A 17,243-nucleotide genomic window follows, 5' to 3' on the forward strand; every position below is an offset into this window, starting at 1 on the left:
TTTGATAGAACTGGCTGGAAGACCTGCCAAGAGAGCATTGCAATAGTCCAGCCTGGACAGAACAAGAGCTGGAACAAGGAGTTGTGAAGCACGAAAGAAAGGGCCTGATCTTCTTGATGTTGAATAAAGCAAATCTGCAGGACCGGGCAGTTTTAGCAATGTGGTCTGAGAAAGTCTGCTGATCATCAATCATAACTCCAAGGTTTCTGGCTATTTTTGAAGGAGTTATGGTTGATGTGCCTAACTGGATGGTGAAATTGTGATGAAATGATGGGTTTGATGGAACCACAAGCAGTTCTGTCTTGGCAAGGTTGAGTTGAAGGTGATGGTACTTCATCCAGCAAGAAATGTCTGTTAGACAAGCTGAGATGTGAGCAGCTATCGTCGGATCATCAGGATGGAATGAGAGGTAGAGCTGAATGTCATCAGCATAGCAGTGATAAGAAAAGTCATGTTTATGAATGGCAGAATCTAGTGATGCCATGTAGACAGAGAAGAGAAGTGGTCCAATAACTGAGCCCTGAGGCACCCCAGTAGTTAGATGTTATGACTTGGACACCTCACCTCTCCAAGATATCTTGAAGGACCTATCTGAGAGATAAGACTCAAACCACTGGAGTGTGGTTCCTGAGATGCCCTTTGCCAGTAGGGTTGACAGGAGGATCTGGTGGTTAACCGTGTCAAAAGTAGCGGACAGATCCAGCAAGATAAATATTGAAGATTTGGAATCCGCTCTTGCCAGTCTTAGGGCTTCAACAACTGAGAGTTGAATGTCCACTTCTGAAACCAGACTGGTTGCCGTCAAGGAGGTTGTTCTGTGTGAGAAAATTTCTGAAAATGTTTAGGGCTGCAAACTATTCAAGTGTACCAAGTGTCATGCTTTTATGAAAAAGTGAACATTATTTTCACATATCACCTGGACTATAGAGTAAATTGAAAATAAAAGTAAATATTGAAAACAAATACTGTTGTTTGGCTAATTGCCATTCTAGTCTTTTTTTTTCCTCTATTTGTATGGACTGGACACGAGCGCTTTGATTGGATGGTTGGAAAGCGGTCAGTGTCCAGTTAAATAAGACTGGCGTAAACACTAATGCTAATGGATCAGTTTCATACATAAATGTATTTTCAACGTTTTAAAATACACAGTATAACGGTTTGGATGATTTATTAGAGTGTTCGGATTCTTAGACGAATGTAGTTTTGTTGAATGGAGATCCAAACCTGCAGAAATTAAAAAAATAAAACAAACAAATGTAATAATAGGAAATAAATACAGGTATATAAACAAGTACGACTACAATTTCAATTACATTTATTTATTTATTTATTCCCACATGTATTTCCATATTTAAATAATACATAAATGAAAGTAATACAAATCATTAATTCAGGAAGTTATTCCTTTATTTAATTTCCTATTTATTATTATTATTATTTATTTTATTTTTTTTCAGTTTTGGACCTCCATATTGTTATGTTTATATGAGTATATGTAGTCTGACATGATATGGCAGTGCGCGTCTTCCTACACTCGACGCCGCCCAAAGAATGACCCTATTTACACTCCCAAGGAGCCCGCCCCTCGAGCAATGTTGTCGAATCCCATTGGTTAATCCTCTTACTAGCATGCAGTCGATTGGTACCTTTGATTTTATTCAAACACAATACGGAAGAACACAAGGAAGTAAAACGGTGCTTCGTGATAGCAAAGAATAGACATGCTTTGAAAGAACCTCTCAGAATTTCCACTGCTTCCATATATTAACAGGTAATTATGGCCGCTTTAATTACACAATATGTGTTTTTATTTATCTTTGTCCTAATATGAAAAGAAAGAAAGAGAGAACGTATGGGCCAGTATAGGCTCTCACGACCCTGCGGCAGATAAGCAGGATTAACGTTAATTGCTCACAAACGGCCTGCTGGACCTGTAGTATGTTGTCCAGTTACGAGCAATGACAGATAAGTGATGTCTGCTTCTATAATTTTATGGTTTCGGTTAAAAGCTGCTCGCATCTCTGTGTGCACCTTTCAAAATTATATTTCTTAAAACGATAAATACATAAAAGCTTGTTTTTATATTCGTAATAGTTGTTATTATTTCAAACAAACTATAAACGTGTGTGTGTTACATGAAAGTGGTGCTGTTTTTGAAATTCTGTAAATTATTTTCGATTAAAAGGAAAGTGCATTAACTGTCTGGCATGTCCAAGAGAAGTTTAGAGTCCATAATAATAAGCTGAACAGAAAGTAAAATCTGTAATCTTTAACCATTTTCTGAATGTTTTGTTTCAGAATGTCAACCAATGAGAGGGACGAGACAAATGACACCCAAGCAGTGCCGGCCCGAAAAGCCTCTGAGGGCAGTAACAGGAGAGAGGGCAACAATGACAACAACCATCACAGAGGCGTTACAGAAGGTCCCTCTCAGCCTAATGATGACACATCTATTGTAACAGATGCAAATACTGTCGCTGATAAGAACTTGGCTCTACTTAAAGCCCACTCCCTGGATGTGAAGTTTGAAGTTGGGGAAGAATATGACATTATTGAGACCATTGGTACAGGTGCTTATGGTGTGGTCTCATCGGCCCGGAGACGAGACAATGGTGAGGGTGCCAGGATACATTTCAAAGGCTTAAAATAATTACACTAAATCTTTGATGTCAGAATTCATTATTTTTATTATTATTATAAATTGCTAATTATTTTAGTTTTTTATATAGTTATTAATATATTTTTATTACAACATTATTAATGTATAATAGTAATTATTACTGTTATTAGATAATTAATATAAATAATAATATAAAATCATGTATTCTTGTTCATTATTGTTAACAGAGAGAATTAAGCAAGAATTAATTTTGTCTCAATCTTTTTTTTTTTTTTTTTACATTTTTATTTTTTTTTTTATTTCTGCTCAACATGCATAAATGTAAATTTTATGTATCCAGTCCACTATTTTTTTATGTAACAGCGGACGCTGCCATTTTTTAACTTGGCTTCTGGTGTAACATCCAGTTATTTTAGATGTACAAAAATTGCCTGTTATGATGCTTGATGTTGCAAACTGTATTTGTTTTCATATAATTTGAATTTATCATCGTAATCACAAACACACTAGTTTGTAGCGCAAATAGTTTTACTGTTTACACTTATTCTTCTAGTCATTTTCCTATAGCAACTATTGAATCGGAAGACTTGCACATTCACAGAAAATAGCTTACTTTTGAAAATAAGGTGTATATCTGTTCATTCTAAATTTCTGAATCTGTTTGGATAGATACATATGATAGGATGTCTAATATCTGAACTTATTTATGCTTTCAGGCCAGCAGGTGGCAATAAAGAAGATCCCTAATGCCTTCGAGGTTGTGACGAATGCCAAACGCACGTTGCGAGAGCTCAAGATTCTCAAGCACTTCAAACACGACAACATCATTGCCATTAAAGACATTCTCCAGCCGATGGTCCCTCACTCGGCTTTCAAATCAGTGTAAGCTTGAGTTCAAAGCAGCAAGCATATATTCTCTCTTCATATTTAATGTGCTAAAAGTGTCTCTCATTCGTTAGGTATGTGGTTCTTGACCTTATGGAGAGTGACCTGCATCAGATTATTCACTCCCGTCAACCTCTGACCCCAGAACACACACGCTACTTCCTGTATCAGCTGTTAAGAGGCCTGAAATACATTCACTCAGCCAACGTCATTCACCGTGATCTCAAGCCGTCCAACCTGCTGGTCAACGAAAACTGCGAGCTGAAGATTGGCGACTTCGGCATGGCACGTGGATTAAGTGTGGCCCACTCTGAAGAGTCACGTTCCTTTATGACCGAGTATGTGGCCACCCGTTGGTATCGCGCACCTGAGCTCATGTTGTCGCTTCACCACTACAGCTTGGCCATCGACCTCTGGTCTGTTGGCTGCATCTTTGGTGAGATGCTCGGCAGGAGGCAGATGTTTCCAGGGAAAAACTATGTGCATCAGCTTCAGCTGATTCTTTCAGTTTTGGGAACACCGCCCGAGAGAATCGTCGTCTCGATAGGGTCGGATCGGGTGCGTTCTTACGTGCGAAGCCTCCCTTCAAAAGCGCCAGAGCCGCTTGCAGCACTGTATCCGCATGCTGAGCCCAGTGCATTGGACTTGTTGGGCGCAATGCTCCGATTTGACCCTCGCGAGCGGATCAGTGCATGTCAAGCCCTCGAACACCCTTACCTCGCCAAGTACCACGACTCAGATGACGAGCCAGTGTGCATTCCTGCCTTCGATTTTGAATTTGACCGGCAGCCAATGGGCAAAGAACAAATCAAAGAAGCTATACTAGTAGAAATCCAGGACTTTCATAAGAAGAAGCAGGGCATCAGGAAGAAGATACAGTTTAAACTGCCCCATTCTAGCTCGGCGGGGGTTGGGGTGTCAGGTAGCACCCTTTGCGTGGCTCCACAGTCTCAATACTTGACGGAAACAGCACAAACTCACACAAATCTCAACTTCAAACCGACAGACACTACACAAACTCAAACGAATGCAAACTCGTTTCAAGCTCCACATCACCTTACCCAAATTCTGCCACATTTGGCTCAGGAAAGCTGCCAGGATGTGGACATGCCCAGCGCGAACTCCGACGGCCAGCCTGAAACCATCGATCTGACCACTCCCACGGACAAGGAAATGTCGTTTACCGAACTGGTGACGAACTGCGCAAAGGAGGAGCGTGTCTCGTCCAATCAAATGCTTCCGTCCCACCCCATCTCTCAGACTCCGCCCACTTCAAGTCTTTCTCAGTCGATCCCTTCACTCTCTCTCACACAGTCCCAGGCTCAATCGCTCTCTCAAAATCTCACACGTTCCCTGGGCAAAGGAGGGAAAGCGACAACCGGGGAAGGTACAAAAAAAGAGGGAGCAATTTCAGAAGACACAAAAGCAGCTCTCAAAGCTGCCTTGCTTAAATCAGCACTAAGGCAGAAGGCTCGAGGTGAGAGTTTGCAATGTGTATGTGGCCATATATTGCTTGAGTGTTTTTTTTAATTAGTTGCCACAGACCCCCAGATATGATGATCCCCATGCAAGGAACTATATAAAAAACAACTATTTATAATGTTTATCTTATATATACACACTAACGGTTATAAGTTGTGTATCTGTAAGATTTATTTGTTTATTTTTTCAAAAAGAAATTAATACTTATCCAGCAAGGATGTATTGTATTAATCAAAAGTGACAGTAAAGACATTTACAATATTACAGAAAATGTATATTTCAAATAAATGCTGTTCTATTGAATTTACTATTTATCTATTAGTATCCACAAAAATATTAAACGGCACAACTGTTCTCAACATAAATAATAAGAAGTTCTTCTTGAAGACTGGAGTAATGGCTGCTGAAAATTCAGCTTTGCATCACAAGAATAAATTACATTTGAAAAGATATTTAGTTAGAAAACAGTTATTTCAAATTGTAATAATATTTCACAATATTACTGTTTTTTGTATCTTTGATCAAATAAATGCAGCCTGGTGAGCATAAGAGACCTTCAAAAACAGTTAAAAATCTTACAGACCCCAGACATTTGAACGGTAGTGAATTTATGTGTGATATATTGTTTTTAAATATTATATATTTAATGTTTATATTTATATACTATAATTATTATATGTATAAAATATTCATTCTATTAATTTCATACTGCCTCTTTTTTTCGGTTATAAACCTGAATAGAAAATTCTGTAAACTTTAAGTTTTCTTTTCTTATGATATTGTTTCTTTCTTTTCTTTTCTTTTTTTTCAATGTTTATCCAATTTTTCTAAATTTTTTCCAAGTAATGACAAGTTCTGTCATGTCAATAATGTACTGATTCTCTCATCCCCAGATGGAGGCTCTGCAGCTCTTGGTATAGATTTAATCAGAGGATCTGCTGGAGGTTTATCCTCATCCCTCTCTAGCTCCAACTCTGGTCTAGAGCAGAGGAAGACAGTCACAGCCCAGGAGAGACAACGAGAGAGGGAAGAGAAGCGGAGGAAGAGACAGGAGCGTGCGATGGAGAAAAAGAGGAAGCTGAAAGAGAAGGAGAAAAAGGTGGGAAAACAAGGTGAATCTTTGTGCGGCGTTTTACTCAGCGACAACGACAAGAAGCTGTTGGAGCGCTGGGGGCGAATGATGGACAATCGCGTGGATAAACCGCAGACCGCGGAAACCAATAGTGCCAAAACTGGTGAGAGTAAGATAGTCCAAATCCAGCCAGCAAAAGGAAGCAATGTCGTAAAGACAAACTCAGTCGGGGGAGAATCAATGCCACCAAAACAGCCCAGCAGAGTGCAGGCTTTCAGACCACCACAAATGCTGCCTCAAATGGGACAGTGTTTGGCAGCTGGAATATTCCATCCAAAACCGACCCATGATGCACCGTCCGTCTCTTTAGGTCCAGCTCAGAATGGAGACGATGGGATAGTTGCTGTAGGAGGAGGTGAAAGTGTTGGTGTGATAACTACCCCATGTGCCTTTGCCAAAAACATCACATTAAAACCTCCGTTTCTGACTGTTGGAACAATGTTCGCCGGTCTTGGGAACTGGACAGGAACATCTCCGCACCAACCCCAGAAGACCCACCAACCTCCCCCAGAACTGAATAACCCTGCACACACGGGCTTCACGCATATGCAAACGCAGCCGAAGCCCGTCACGCATGCACAGTCACAGTCCAACGCTCACATCCAGCTGCTGCCGCTGGAATCCTTTATGACCAAACCATCAGCTCTGAACCCCAGCATTGGCGTTTCGGACACCAGCACGTCGCTTTCCAATCCAGAGACTGGCAATGGTCCTCAAACCCTGGACAAACTTTGCGTTTTAGAGGAGCGACAAAATGGCTCTCATACACAGGGCCCTTCAAAACAGCCTCCAGGAGCTGCAGCTCAACCCTGCCTTGGTCTCACTGACACGGGACAGCTGGCAAACAGCATCCCTGACATCCACACAGTCACACAGCAGCTCTCAAAGTCACAGGTGAATGTTTTATTTATAATATATGACTCTTTGCCTTCTTTCAATGTAAGCAATGGTATTTTTTATTATTATTATGCAGTTTTATTTTCTTCAAGGTGAAAGTTTGATTGCTTAGAAAAGTAACACCTGTTATCAACAGGACATTTAATTATTTATTTAAATAGGACACGTTTTCTCTTAAAGGGTTAGTTCACCCAAAAATGAAAATTCTGTCATTAATTACTCACCCTCATGTCGTTCCAAACCCGTAAGACCTCCGTTCATCTTCGGAACACAAATTAAGATATTTTTGATGGAATCTGAGAGTTCTCTGACCCTTCCATAGACAGCAAGGGTCCTTTCACGATCAAGGCCCAGAAACAGCAAGAACATCGGTAAAATAATCCATGTGACATCAGGGGTTCAACCGTAATTTTACAAAGCTACGAGAGAAAAAAAAAAAAAAGAAAAAAAGGAAAACAACGTATCCGCGTGGCGCAGCTGACACAAAACAGCATACGCAATTTACGTTCAGTGGATACTCTCCAAAATGGCGCCAGGGTGACGCGGAGGAGACGAATTGTTGAATAAAGTCGTTTTTTTTTTTTCTTTTGCGCACAAAAAGTATTCTCATCGCTTTACGGTTGAACCCCTGATGTCACATGGATTATTTTACAGATGTCCTTGCTACATTTCTGGGCCTTGATCGTGTAAGGATCATTGCTGTCTATGCAGGGTTAGAGAGCTCTCAGATTCCATCAAAAATATCTTAAATTGTGTTCCGAAGATGAACGGAGGTCTTACGGGTTTAGAACGACATGAGGGTGAGTAAATAATGACAGAAGTTTCATTTTTGGGTGAACTAACCCTTTAAGTAGAAGTAAAATATCCAAAAAAATAATAATTTTTAATAATGGACATGAATTGTAAACATGATTTTATTTTTTTATGAGCTTTTTGTGTGTGTGTGTGTGTGTGTGTGTGTGTGTGTGTGAAGCACCAATGTTGCTGAATGAGGTAAATGCCAAAGATTAATAATTTAAATGTTTTGGTTTTCTTTTGCTTTAATTTAGATTTTTATAAAAATATCTACCCCCCCCCAGAGGTAATGCCACAGATTATTTTTATTTTACTGTTTTACTGTTATATTTTACTTTCATTGATTGATTGATTGGAAAAAAAAAAAACTATAGCTCCCCCAGAGGTCATGTTATTTTTACTTATTATTTATATAATTTGTTATTTTATTATTATGCACTATTTTTCTTTTTATTATTATATATTATGTGTGTATATACATATATTGTTTGAAATAAAATGCACTATTTTTATCTTTCTGTTTTATTTTCTGACACAAATTATGTTATGTATGGAGGCCTTTTTCTAACTCAGGGTAATGAAGAAACAGGTAATTATGGGATAAAGTAAAAAAAAAAAATAGTGAGATATAAAGTCAAAATTGGGAGATTGAAATTATATTTTAATTTTGATCATTTGTTTCATTCTTCTCAATCATTTTCCCTGCCAGGTTGAAGACATTTTACCGCCGGTTTTCTCAGTGACTCCTAAAGGCAGTGGAGCAGGATACGGCGTCGGCTTCGACCTCGATGACCTCCTCACTCAGTCGCTTACCGAACTCCAGCACTCCGACTTCAGGGAAAGGTCAGTTCAGATCCCGGTGACCGCAAAGTGCACGCTCTATTTTTGAACTGTACATCACTGCCAATTACAGTACTTGACTTTAACGTACATTTCAATGATCTCAATTCTCTGTTTCATTAGTCACAATGACTTGGCCCCCCTGTCTGCATCCCTGCTCTCTGATTGGCTGGAGGTACACCGCATGACCCCTGCTGACATGGAGTCACTTCAGCAGGAGCTCCAGCTGGGATCTCCCATGATCCTCTCTGACAACTCAACGCTTCCTGATACCTGATCAGTCCATGCATTTTGTCTCCATCCCCTTGTAGAACCGGTTGAGAGCGGTGAACAGAGGAACATGATAGCTGTATTGTGCACCAGTATACGTTGGAGAGATGTATTTTTGAGGCTCCAAATTATTAAGACCTTTACCTAGAACCTTACCCAGAAAAGTGCCTTTATCTTTAATAGGTTTGAATGCATTATTTATTTGTGCCAACATTAAAGTATGATGCTCCGTTCGGTTCTTAAGGGGTTTCCATTCTCAGAATTTCAGTGCCATTATAAAAAACCAAGGAGAAAGAGTTCAGTTCAGCGGTGCTAGTGCCATTGATTTGCCAATATCACTCCATTCTGCTGATTTTACAGAAGTCAGTTGAAATAGTACATTGTCTAGCAGACGAGTGTTTAAAGCTATTTTCTAGTACACTACAGGAGTCACCAGCACGGCAGCAGTATTACGGTGGATGAAACAAATATCACTCCATTCTGCTGATTTTACAGAATAAGTCAGTTGAAATAGTACGTTGTCTAGCAGACGAGTGTTTAAAGCTATTTTCTAGTACACTACAGGAGTCACCAGCACGGCAGCAGTATTACGGTGGATGAAACAGCAGAGCACAATGACATGACTGTAGAAAGTAGAAAAGCATTAGATTTGATGTTGCATGAATGTCTTGTAAAAAATGGTGAAACTTACTGCACCACATGCAGATTTGCTCCGTTTTACACCAGCAACAAGAGTATTGTCTTGAATAAAGCTATCAAAGGGATTCATGTGTCGTTTAATGATGGTATTCTTTTGCAGTGTTCATATAGTGCATCAGACAAAATCAACATTTATGACTTTTAAAACGGCCTTTTAAAACTCAAAACTCACTTTCAGACACCAGCGAGTGTCTGAAACAACTTCTGATTACGATCCGATGGGGATTCAGATTACAGTATGAGGCAGAAATAATTATTTATAGATTTGTATGCAGTGCTAAAGGCTATGTATGCTAACCATTGCCATAATAAATACACATTATTCTTATGAAAATACCAGAGACCACTTAAAAAACTTCGGCAAATCCTATATGATTGTAATCGTGAATTAATAAGGTTTCATAAATAGAAGGCACTTGGTAGTAATACTGACCTTGAATAAGCCCCGCCCCCTTTGTTACTTTTATAAAAATGTATTAATGCAAAGCAATGTGATTAAAAACTCAAAGTGAAAATGTATTATTTATAAGTGATTGCACAAATGACCTCTAAAACCTGAATCAATGTCACTTATTTAAAATTTCTCTGGAGAAAATGTAGGCATTTTACCGATGCTGAATGCACATTAAGAATATTTAAATTGTTTTAATAATTTATATAAAATTATGATTAAATGAACCTAAACACAAATCTTCCATAGACTTGCATTAGAAAAAGAGCGTAAGTTTATCTGACAAAATCATAATGCCAGACAGCAACAGTTGCTATGACAGGATTGGCCGATTCACCGGTGTTCACCTCAAACGCGAAATATCAATTACAAAAATCATTTTATTACAAAGTTTTATTTACAGCATTTTAAGAGAAACAGTCACCAAAAAATACAAATATACAACTGGCTGACTCTAGAAAAGCATGAAATCCTTCACATCATAAACATCTAATTGCACGTGTGAACTTGACACTTTTACATGTCCTGATATAAAAGTAAATAACATTTATAATTGCTGTGCAAAAGGCTGGATCAAATAAGTGTCCATTAATATTTTAGTATGCATCATTGCATCATTTAGTAGGCAGCAAGATCTGTTCAGCTGCCCATGAGAACCATTTCAGTTTAAAATTTGCATTATTTGCACAGTTTAATTATGTGGATTCATCGCAGTGTTAATCATTACAGTTTAAGATGGTTAAAATAATATATTAACAATCAAGTGAGCAGGTAAAAGACATACGTTTATCTTTTATTTCAAATCATTCGGTGTGTCTTTATGTGTATTTTTGGTACAAACCAAATTGGAAAAAATAATATAAAGTTGTTTAAAAAACTGATTAAAAAGCTACTTATGGCATTCAAATCTCTCTTTATGTAGGATGGTAATTTTGGGGCGGGAGTCTTTTGGCTTGTGCGAGGATCAGTGTGTGTTTATCTCAGCAGCTGCACCAATACTAGTAGCACCAGAGTACTGATGAGCAACATGACCCGGTCAGCCCAGATGTGACTCGATGCGCTCTTGAGCTGGACTCCTCCAACATGGTTCTGGATGAAGTTAGTGAAGCTGGATACTTTGGCATAGACTCCTGGTCGGTTTGGTTTAGCGCAGCCAAGACCGAAGCTCACAACTCCAGCTTGCACCCAACTTCCGTCACTGATCTGACACACCAGAGGGCCGCCAGAGTCACCCTGAAAAAGTACACATGCAGAGATATATGAGAAGTGAAGGGTATTATGAACATTAGCAATGCATAAATAAGGTTCATTGGTATTTTTATATGTAAAAAAAAATAATAATAATCATATGTTTTCCCCATGCAATGCTCTCCTCACCTGGCAGGAGTCTTTGCCACCTTGTTGGAATCCAGCACACATCATGTCATGGCGGATGTCAATGTTCTCTGTGGGGTTTATCAGAAACATATCCTGACAAGTCTTTGAGTCAATAATTGGCACTTGGACTTCCTGCAACGCCCCAACGCCCTGCAGAGCAACTGAACAAGACATGAGAAACAACAAGATTATTCACTGTGGGGGAAAAAAAAAACGCAAGAGATTGCTTTTGTGTCTTTGTACACGCTGAAGGAACGAGAATTTCTTTATTTATTGTATGTAGCAGGTGACAATATTCCACACGAGATGCATGCACTACTGGTCAAAAGTTTGGAATAATTACACTTTTATTCTTTTAACTTTTTTGAAAGAAATCTCTTATGCTCACAAAGGCTGCATTATTTGATACAGTAAAAACTTTAATATTGTGAAATATTACTACAATTTAAAATTACTGATTACTATTGTAATATACTTTAAAATGTAGTTTATTCCTGGGACAGAAAAGCTCAATTTTTAGCATCATTAATCCAGTCTTTAGTGTCACATGATCCTTCAAAAAATCATTACCAATTATTATGGGTGCTTAATTATTAATAATGTTTATTATAATTATTAATGTTGAAAAGAGTTTTTGCTGCTTAATTTAGTGGAAATCATGAGCTTTTCTTCTGGATTTTTTGTTGAACAGAAACAAATCTTTTGTAACAAATGACTTCACTGTCATCAATTTAATGCATACTTGCTGAATTTTAAGAAATTCATTTAATCTATTTTAAATCTTACTTAGCCCACCATTTTGGTAGTGTATCACAGTTTCCACAAAAATATAAAGCAGCACAATGTTTTCAACATGAATAACAATAAGAAATGTTTTTTGAGCAGCAAATCAGCATATTAGAATGATTTCTGAAGGATTACGTGACACTGAAGACTGGAGAAATGATGCTGAAAATTCAGCTTTGATCACAGCAATAAATTACATTTTAAAATATATTCAAGTATAAAACTGTTCTTTTAAACCGTAATATTATTTCACAATATTACTGCTTTTTTTCTGTAATTTTGAGCAAATAAATACAGCCTTGGTGAGCATGAGAATAATGTGCACCAATGAATTGTGCTCAATAAGACCATACATTTGCATTAAGAAAGTAAATAGCAGGGATGAACAATATATTGGTACCACATCAATTATCAGTTGATACTGATTATGTAATTGCACATACCCATTTCCTTTATTTTTACATTTTAGACCACCTTTGCTGTCATCCAACACGCCTATTTTCCAAGCGATCCAATATAAATCAAGCCCCTTTTTCTGATTCTGTTTCACACTAAATAAAATGGCTTGCAAACAACAGTTCATGAGCAACTTTAATTGTACATATTTAGATACTTTACTGTCATCCATCACACTTAAATGGTTAGTTCACCCACAAATGAAAATTCTGTCATTAATTACTCACCCTCGTGTTGTTCAAAACCCGTAAGACCTTCGTTCATCTTCGGAACACAATTTAAGATATTTTTGATTAAATCTGAGGGCTCTCTGACCCTCCCATAGACAGCAAGGTAACTACCACGGTCAAGGTCCAGAAAAGTACCAAAATGATCGACAAAGTAGTCCGTGTGACATCAGTGGTTCAACTGTAAAGTTACGAAGCTACGAGAATACTTTTTTGTGCAAAGAAAACAAAAATAACGACTTTATTCCACATTTTCGTCTCTACTGCACCGCCACACACTCGCGTCATGGTACTGTTGTGAACGCGCGTCCACAAGTGACGCAGTAGAGACAAAAATGTGGAATAAAGTCGTTATTTCTGTTTTCTACTGACATTCAACCACTGATGTCACACGGACTACTTTGTCGATCATCTTGGTACTTTTCTGGACCTTGAACGTGGTAGTTACCTTGCTGTCTATGGGAGGGTCAGAGAGCCCTCAGATTTCATCAAAAATATCTTAAATTGTGTTCCGAAGATGAACGAAGGTCTTACGGGTTTGGAACAACACGAGGTTGAGTAATTAATGACAGAATCTTCATTTTTGGGTGAACTAACCCTTTAAACGTAACTTAATCTTTAAAAACACTAATAATTAAATAACACTTACAAATGTAATCTTTAGCAAATCTCATAATGAGTATCCATTATTCACATTCTACATTTCACATGTAATGTTGTGATGCCTAAATGAATTAAAGTGTTTTTTAATTTTATTGTTTTATATTTTTATTTTATTTACTTTAGTATTGGATTTAATATTAACTTTAACTTAGGTTATTAAATATTTTATTTCATGTTGACTTCGAATGTCATTTCTAAGTTTCACATCACAACCTGCGCATGGATGAAATTTCAGATGCCCGTAGCGTGGGTTTCAGTCCGCTCTCACTCACCTCCATCTCTGATGTTACCCCATCCAGTGATCATGCATTTCATGTCGCTGCTGAACTCCACATTGCCATATGGCAAGCAGACAGGCTGAATGCGGTCGGACCACGTCACAGATGTGGCCAGCTCCACTAGAGCGATATCCTGACCCAGCTGAGGGTCTGTGTAACCCAGAGGAACCACCACACGACGGATCCTATGGCTGGTCTCATCCGGGTTCCAGCCGTTCAGCTGCTGCCGGCCCGCGTAAACCATGTAGGAGGAGATGTCATTAGGGCTGGACAGAGAAGAGAAATTGATATATATATATATATATATTTAGACAAAAAATAAACAAACAAGGATTATATTGGTGTTGAAAAAAAGGTGTAAAACTTACTTGGGAAAGCAATGTGCAGCAGACAGCACCCAGTTCTCCGAGATGACAGTTCCTCCACACACATGTCCTTGACTGTCAGTCTAAACGAACACATCAACCAGCGATCAGGAGGATATTGATAAGAAACCAGATCTGACAGACAATTCAGAATGTATCCTAAACCTTCATAATAAAGTAATTAAAACTTGCACTGATATTTGGATTTAGTCCAGATTTAAAAGCTTTATTTTATAAAATAAGAGAAAGGGCAAATCTTTATTTAAAAAAAAAATAAAGTATATATATATATATATATATATATTGTAGAAAAACTGCGACAAGGAATTTAAAATGTGTAGTCCAATTTGCAAATTTAACAAGGTGATAAACAAGTATATAGCTCATTAATAATTTGTATATGAAGTACTTGAAACAACTCTATTAAATATGAAAGGTGTAAATTCCAGTTATGAAACGGTCTCAATATTTTTTTTCTTCTTTTTTTTAAATTTTTTTAATGGCTCACCTAAAAATTTAAATTTGATTAAAATATATTCTCCCTCAGGCCATTTAAGATGTAGATGAGTTAGCTTCTTACATCACAATAATCCAAAAGTAATCCACACCACTCCAGTTCAACAGTTAACATCTTGTAAAGTGAAAAACTGTGTGTTTGTATAAAGGTGGTGTTTTAACTTTAAACCATTGCTTTTGGCCATAATTCACAATAGCGCTTCCTCCAGTCAAAACCACCAACATATTTGTTTAGAAATGTTCGGAACATTTTTTTTTCCACTAGTAAATTGTGCTTGATTTGTGTCTGCTTCTCTCCTGGGATCCATTGGTGAGCAAGTGATCTAATGTTAAATTTCTCCAAACCGGTTCCGATGACGAAAAAAACCTTATCTACATCTTGGACGGCCTGAAGGCGAGTACATTTTCAGCTTTGAGTGAACTATTCATAATTGTTTTGTTTTTGTATCTTTTGTATAGATTACATTTATAGATTTATGAAAAGCCAAGGCTTCAGCCTACAACTTTTCAGTTAATATGTAAAATTATGAATAATTATTATGGAATTGTATAGGAGGACCAACAAAAAAAAATCTTGATGATGATTTTGCATTCAGGGCATCTGATCAGGTTACGCATTAAACTATGATCTCTATGTTGTTCGACTGTCTGAGCTACAGGAATGTATTATAACTGAGGCCTGTGAACTCTGCCTGTTTTCCAAAACTTTTTTTTTTTAATGCTTTATTAATTCAATGCCACAAGAACATGAGGTATTGTACATCAAATATACAAATCTCTATTTTTCTGTTAATATAGAATTCCAAATCCTTCCAAAATAATTGAGTAAATACAATGAAAAAAAAAAGATGCAAAATATTTTTTTTTCTTGACCACAAAATTCACAGGTATACGAAATATTAAGCTTAAATCGTTCCAAAACATGCTTAGCAGGATAAATTCGACTAAGTATTTTGTAAGACGCTTCCTTCATTTTGTTATTGATACAAAATTATTTAGCAGTTTCCATGCTTTAACCCAAGATATATTACCAAATAAAGACCAAAAAAATCTTGCTGCAGGTAGGGACACAGAACAAAGAGCATTCCTTATAATCTTATTGCTACACTGTTGTTTTAAAACATCAACATTTTCAATGAAAATGTTACCACAAGGATTAACCATGCTGATTTCTTCTGAGATACAGTTTTTTAAAAGTAACATCACACTCTTTGGAATTGCGTCAAAAACAATAGCAAATTCTCTTGGTTTAACTGGTAACTGGAATTTCTGAAGAAATTCAGTATACGACAACAAGTACCCATGGGAATTAACTAACTGCCTTACTAAAAGAATACCTTCCTTGAACCAAGTATGATAGAATAAAGATTTGTTTTTAAATAATATGTCCTTGTTATTCCATATGAAATAGTTGTGGGGTGAAAAATTGTGCTTATATATCAATTTCCATGCTAACAGGGCTTGTCTGTGAAAACCGGCCAATTTAACAGGAATTTTGTCAACAGAAAAATTACATTTCAACAAAAAGTCTATGCCTCCAAGAGTATTAAATATATAATTAGGAAATACATTCCAAGGACTTTCTCTATTCTTCATAAACTCTATCAACCATTTAATTTGTTTTCCAAAACTTTAGTTTCATAATGGCTGCCATTCTTACGTGAATATCCACCTGCCAAGGCCACGCCCCTTCTGACGCAGCGGAGCCTCCAACTATCCTGTTCAGCATTTGTGGCCGACCGCATTCTGAGAGAAACACATTGATTTGCTTTACACACATAAAAGACGTTAACATTTTAAGTATATAAACTGATATAATAATATTTTAAGTATCGATTTAGCTAGTATGTATGCAAATTAGGTCAATTTCTTACCTTGAGCCTCGCCCATCCATAACCCTGAATGGCGCGCCCAACATAAAACAAAACAATGAAGTTACAATCCTACATTAACTGTTAATTCGTTAGCAAAAAAAAAAAAAGATTTTGTTTTTAGAAAGAAAAAAAACTAACTAAAGTTATGCACCTACCAATCAATATGACGAAGGCAGTCCGAATACCTGAGATGTACCGCATCCTAACAAAACACCTTTGTTCCTTGTGTTCAGAAACTTCAACTTTGCTTTTAATTCAGCGGCAATGGACGCAAGTCTTTAAAACGATTGTTTCTAGAAATAATCACGTCCTTGTTCGACAACGTCAAGAGAACAGTGAAGATCAAGAATTCGGAAGTTTCGCTCATGAAAGAAACATTACCCGAGATCTCTTTTTTTTCTTCAAATCATCTGCCTACCTATCCTGCAATGACCAATCAGGAACGTTCGTCCCGCCCTCAGTGAGTCTAAACTCCGCCCACTTTTCCACCTCTAGCAGTTTTGGTTTCTCTGTTTTGTTTCGGGGAATTTGTCCAAGAATGTGGCAGTGCAAGGTATTTGCAGTGAACTAATGAATGCAGGTTTCGATATAGGCTCTAAGTCAATCATTTCTGTAATTTCAACAACATTT

At 37.4% G+C, this 17,243-nt stretch overlaps 2 protein-coding genes across 3 annotated transcripts; one reads left to right on the forward strand and one right to left on the reverse strand.

Moving 5' to 3' along the window:
- The first annotated feature begins 1,676 nt into the window (after positions 1-1,676).
- On the forward strand, positions 1,677-9,381 carry LOC107664629 (mitogen-activated protein kinase 7-like). 2 transcript variants are annotated; one of them, XM_016455243.1, is made up of 7 exons: positions 1,677-1,771; positions 2,299-2,612; positions 3,337-3,502; positions 3,580-4,982; positions 5,881-7,013; positions 8,521-8,654; positions 8,775-9,381. In XM_016455243.1, exons 2-7 carry the CDS (start codon positions 2,300-2,302, stop codon positions 8,926-8,928), a joined length of 3,303 nt encoding a protein of 1,100 aa, XP_016310729.1. In that variant the 5' UTR covers positions 1,677-1,771; position 2,299; the 3' UTR covers positions 8,929-9,381. The 2 variants fall into 2 exon arrangements, with proteins under 2 accessions (XP_016310729.1, XP_016310730.1); XM_016455244.1 differs by having other exon boundaries at positions 5,896-7,013.
- A 1,004-nt stretch (positions 9,382-10,385) lies between these two features.
- On the reverse strand, positions 10,386-17,031 carry LOC107664633 (serine protease 33-like). Its single transcript, XM_016455251.1, has 7 exons — positions 16,769-17,031; positions 16,614-16,637; positions 16,400-16,485; positions 14,227-14,306; positions 13,853-14,124; positions 11,449-11,609; positions 10,386-11,304 (listed from the first exon to the last, which is right to left on the reverse strand). The coding sequence occupies exons 1-7, from the start codon at positions 16,812-16,814 to the stop codon at positions 11,047-11,049; spliced, it is 927 nt and encodes a 308-aa protein (XP_016310737.1). The 5' UTR covers positions 16,815-17,031; the 3' UTR covers positions 10,386-11,046.
- Between the last annotated feature and the right edge of the window lie 212 nt (positions 17,032-17,243).

Source organism: Sinocyclocheilus anshuiensis, unplaced genomic scaffold, assembly GCF_001515605.1.
Source record: "Sinocyclocheilus anshuiensis isolate Anshui unplaced genomic scaffold, SAMN03320099.WGS_v1.1 scaffold287, whole genome shotgun sequence".
In the NCBI taxonomy this organism is placed as follows: domain Eukaryota; kingdom Metazoa; phylum Chordata; class Actinopteri; order Cypriniformes; family Cyprinidae; genus Sinocyclocheilus; species Sinocyclocheilus anshuiensis.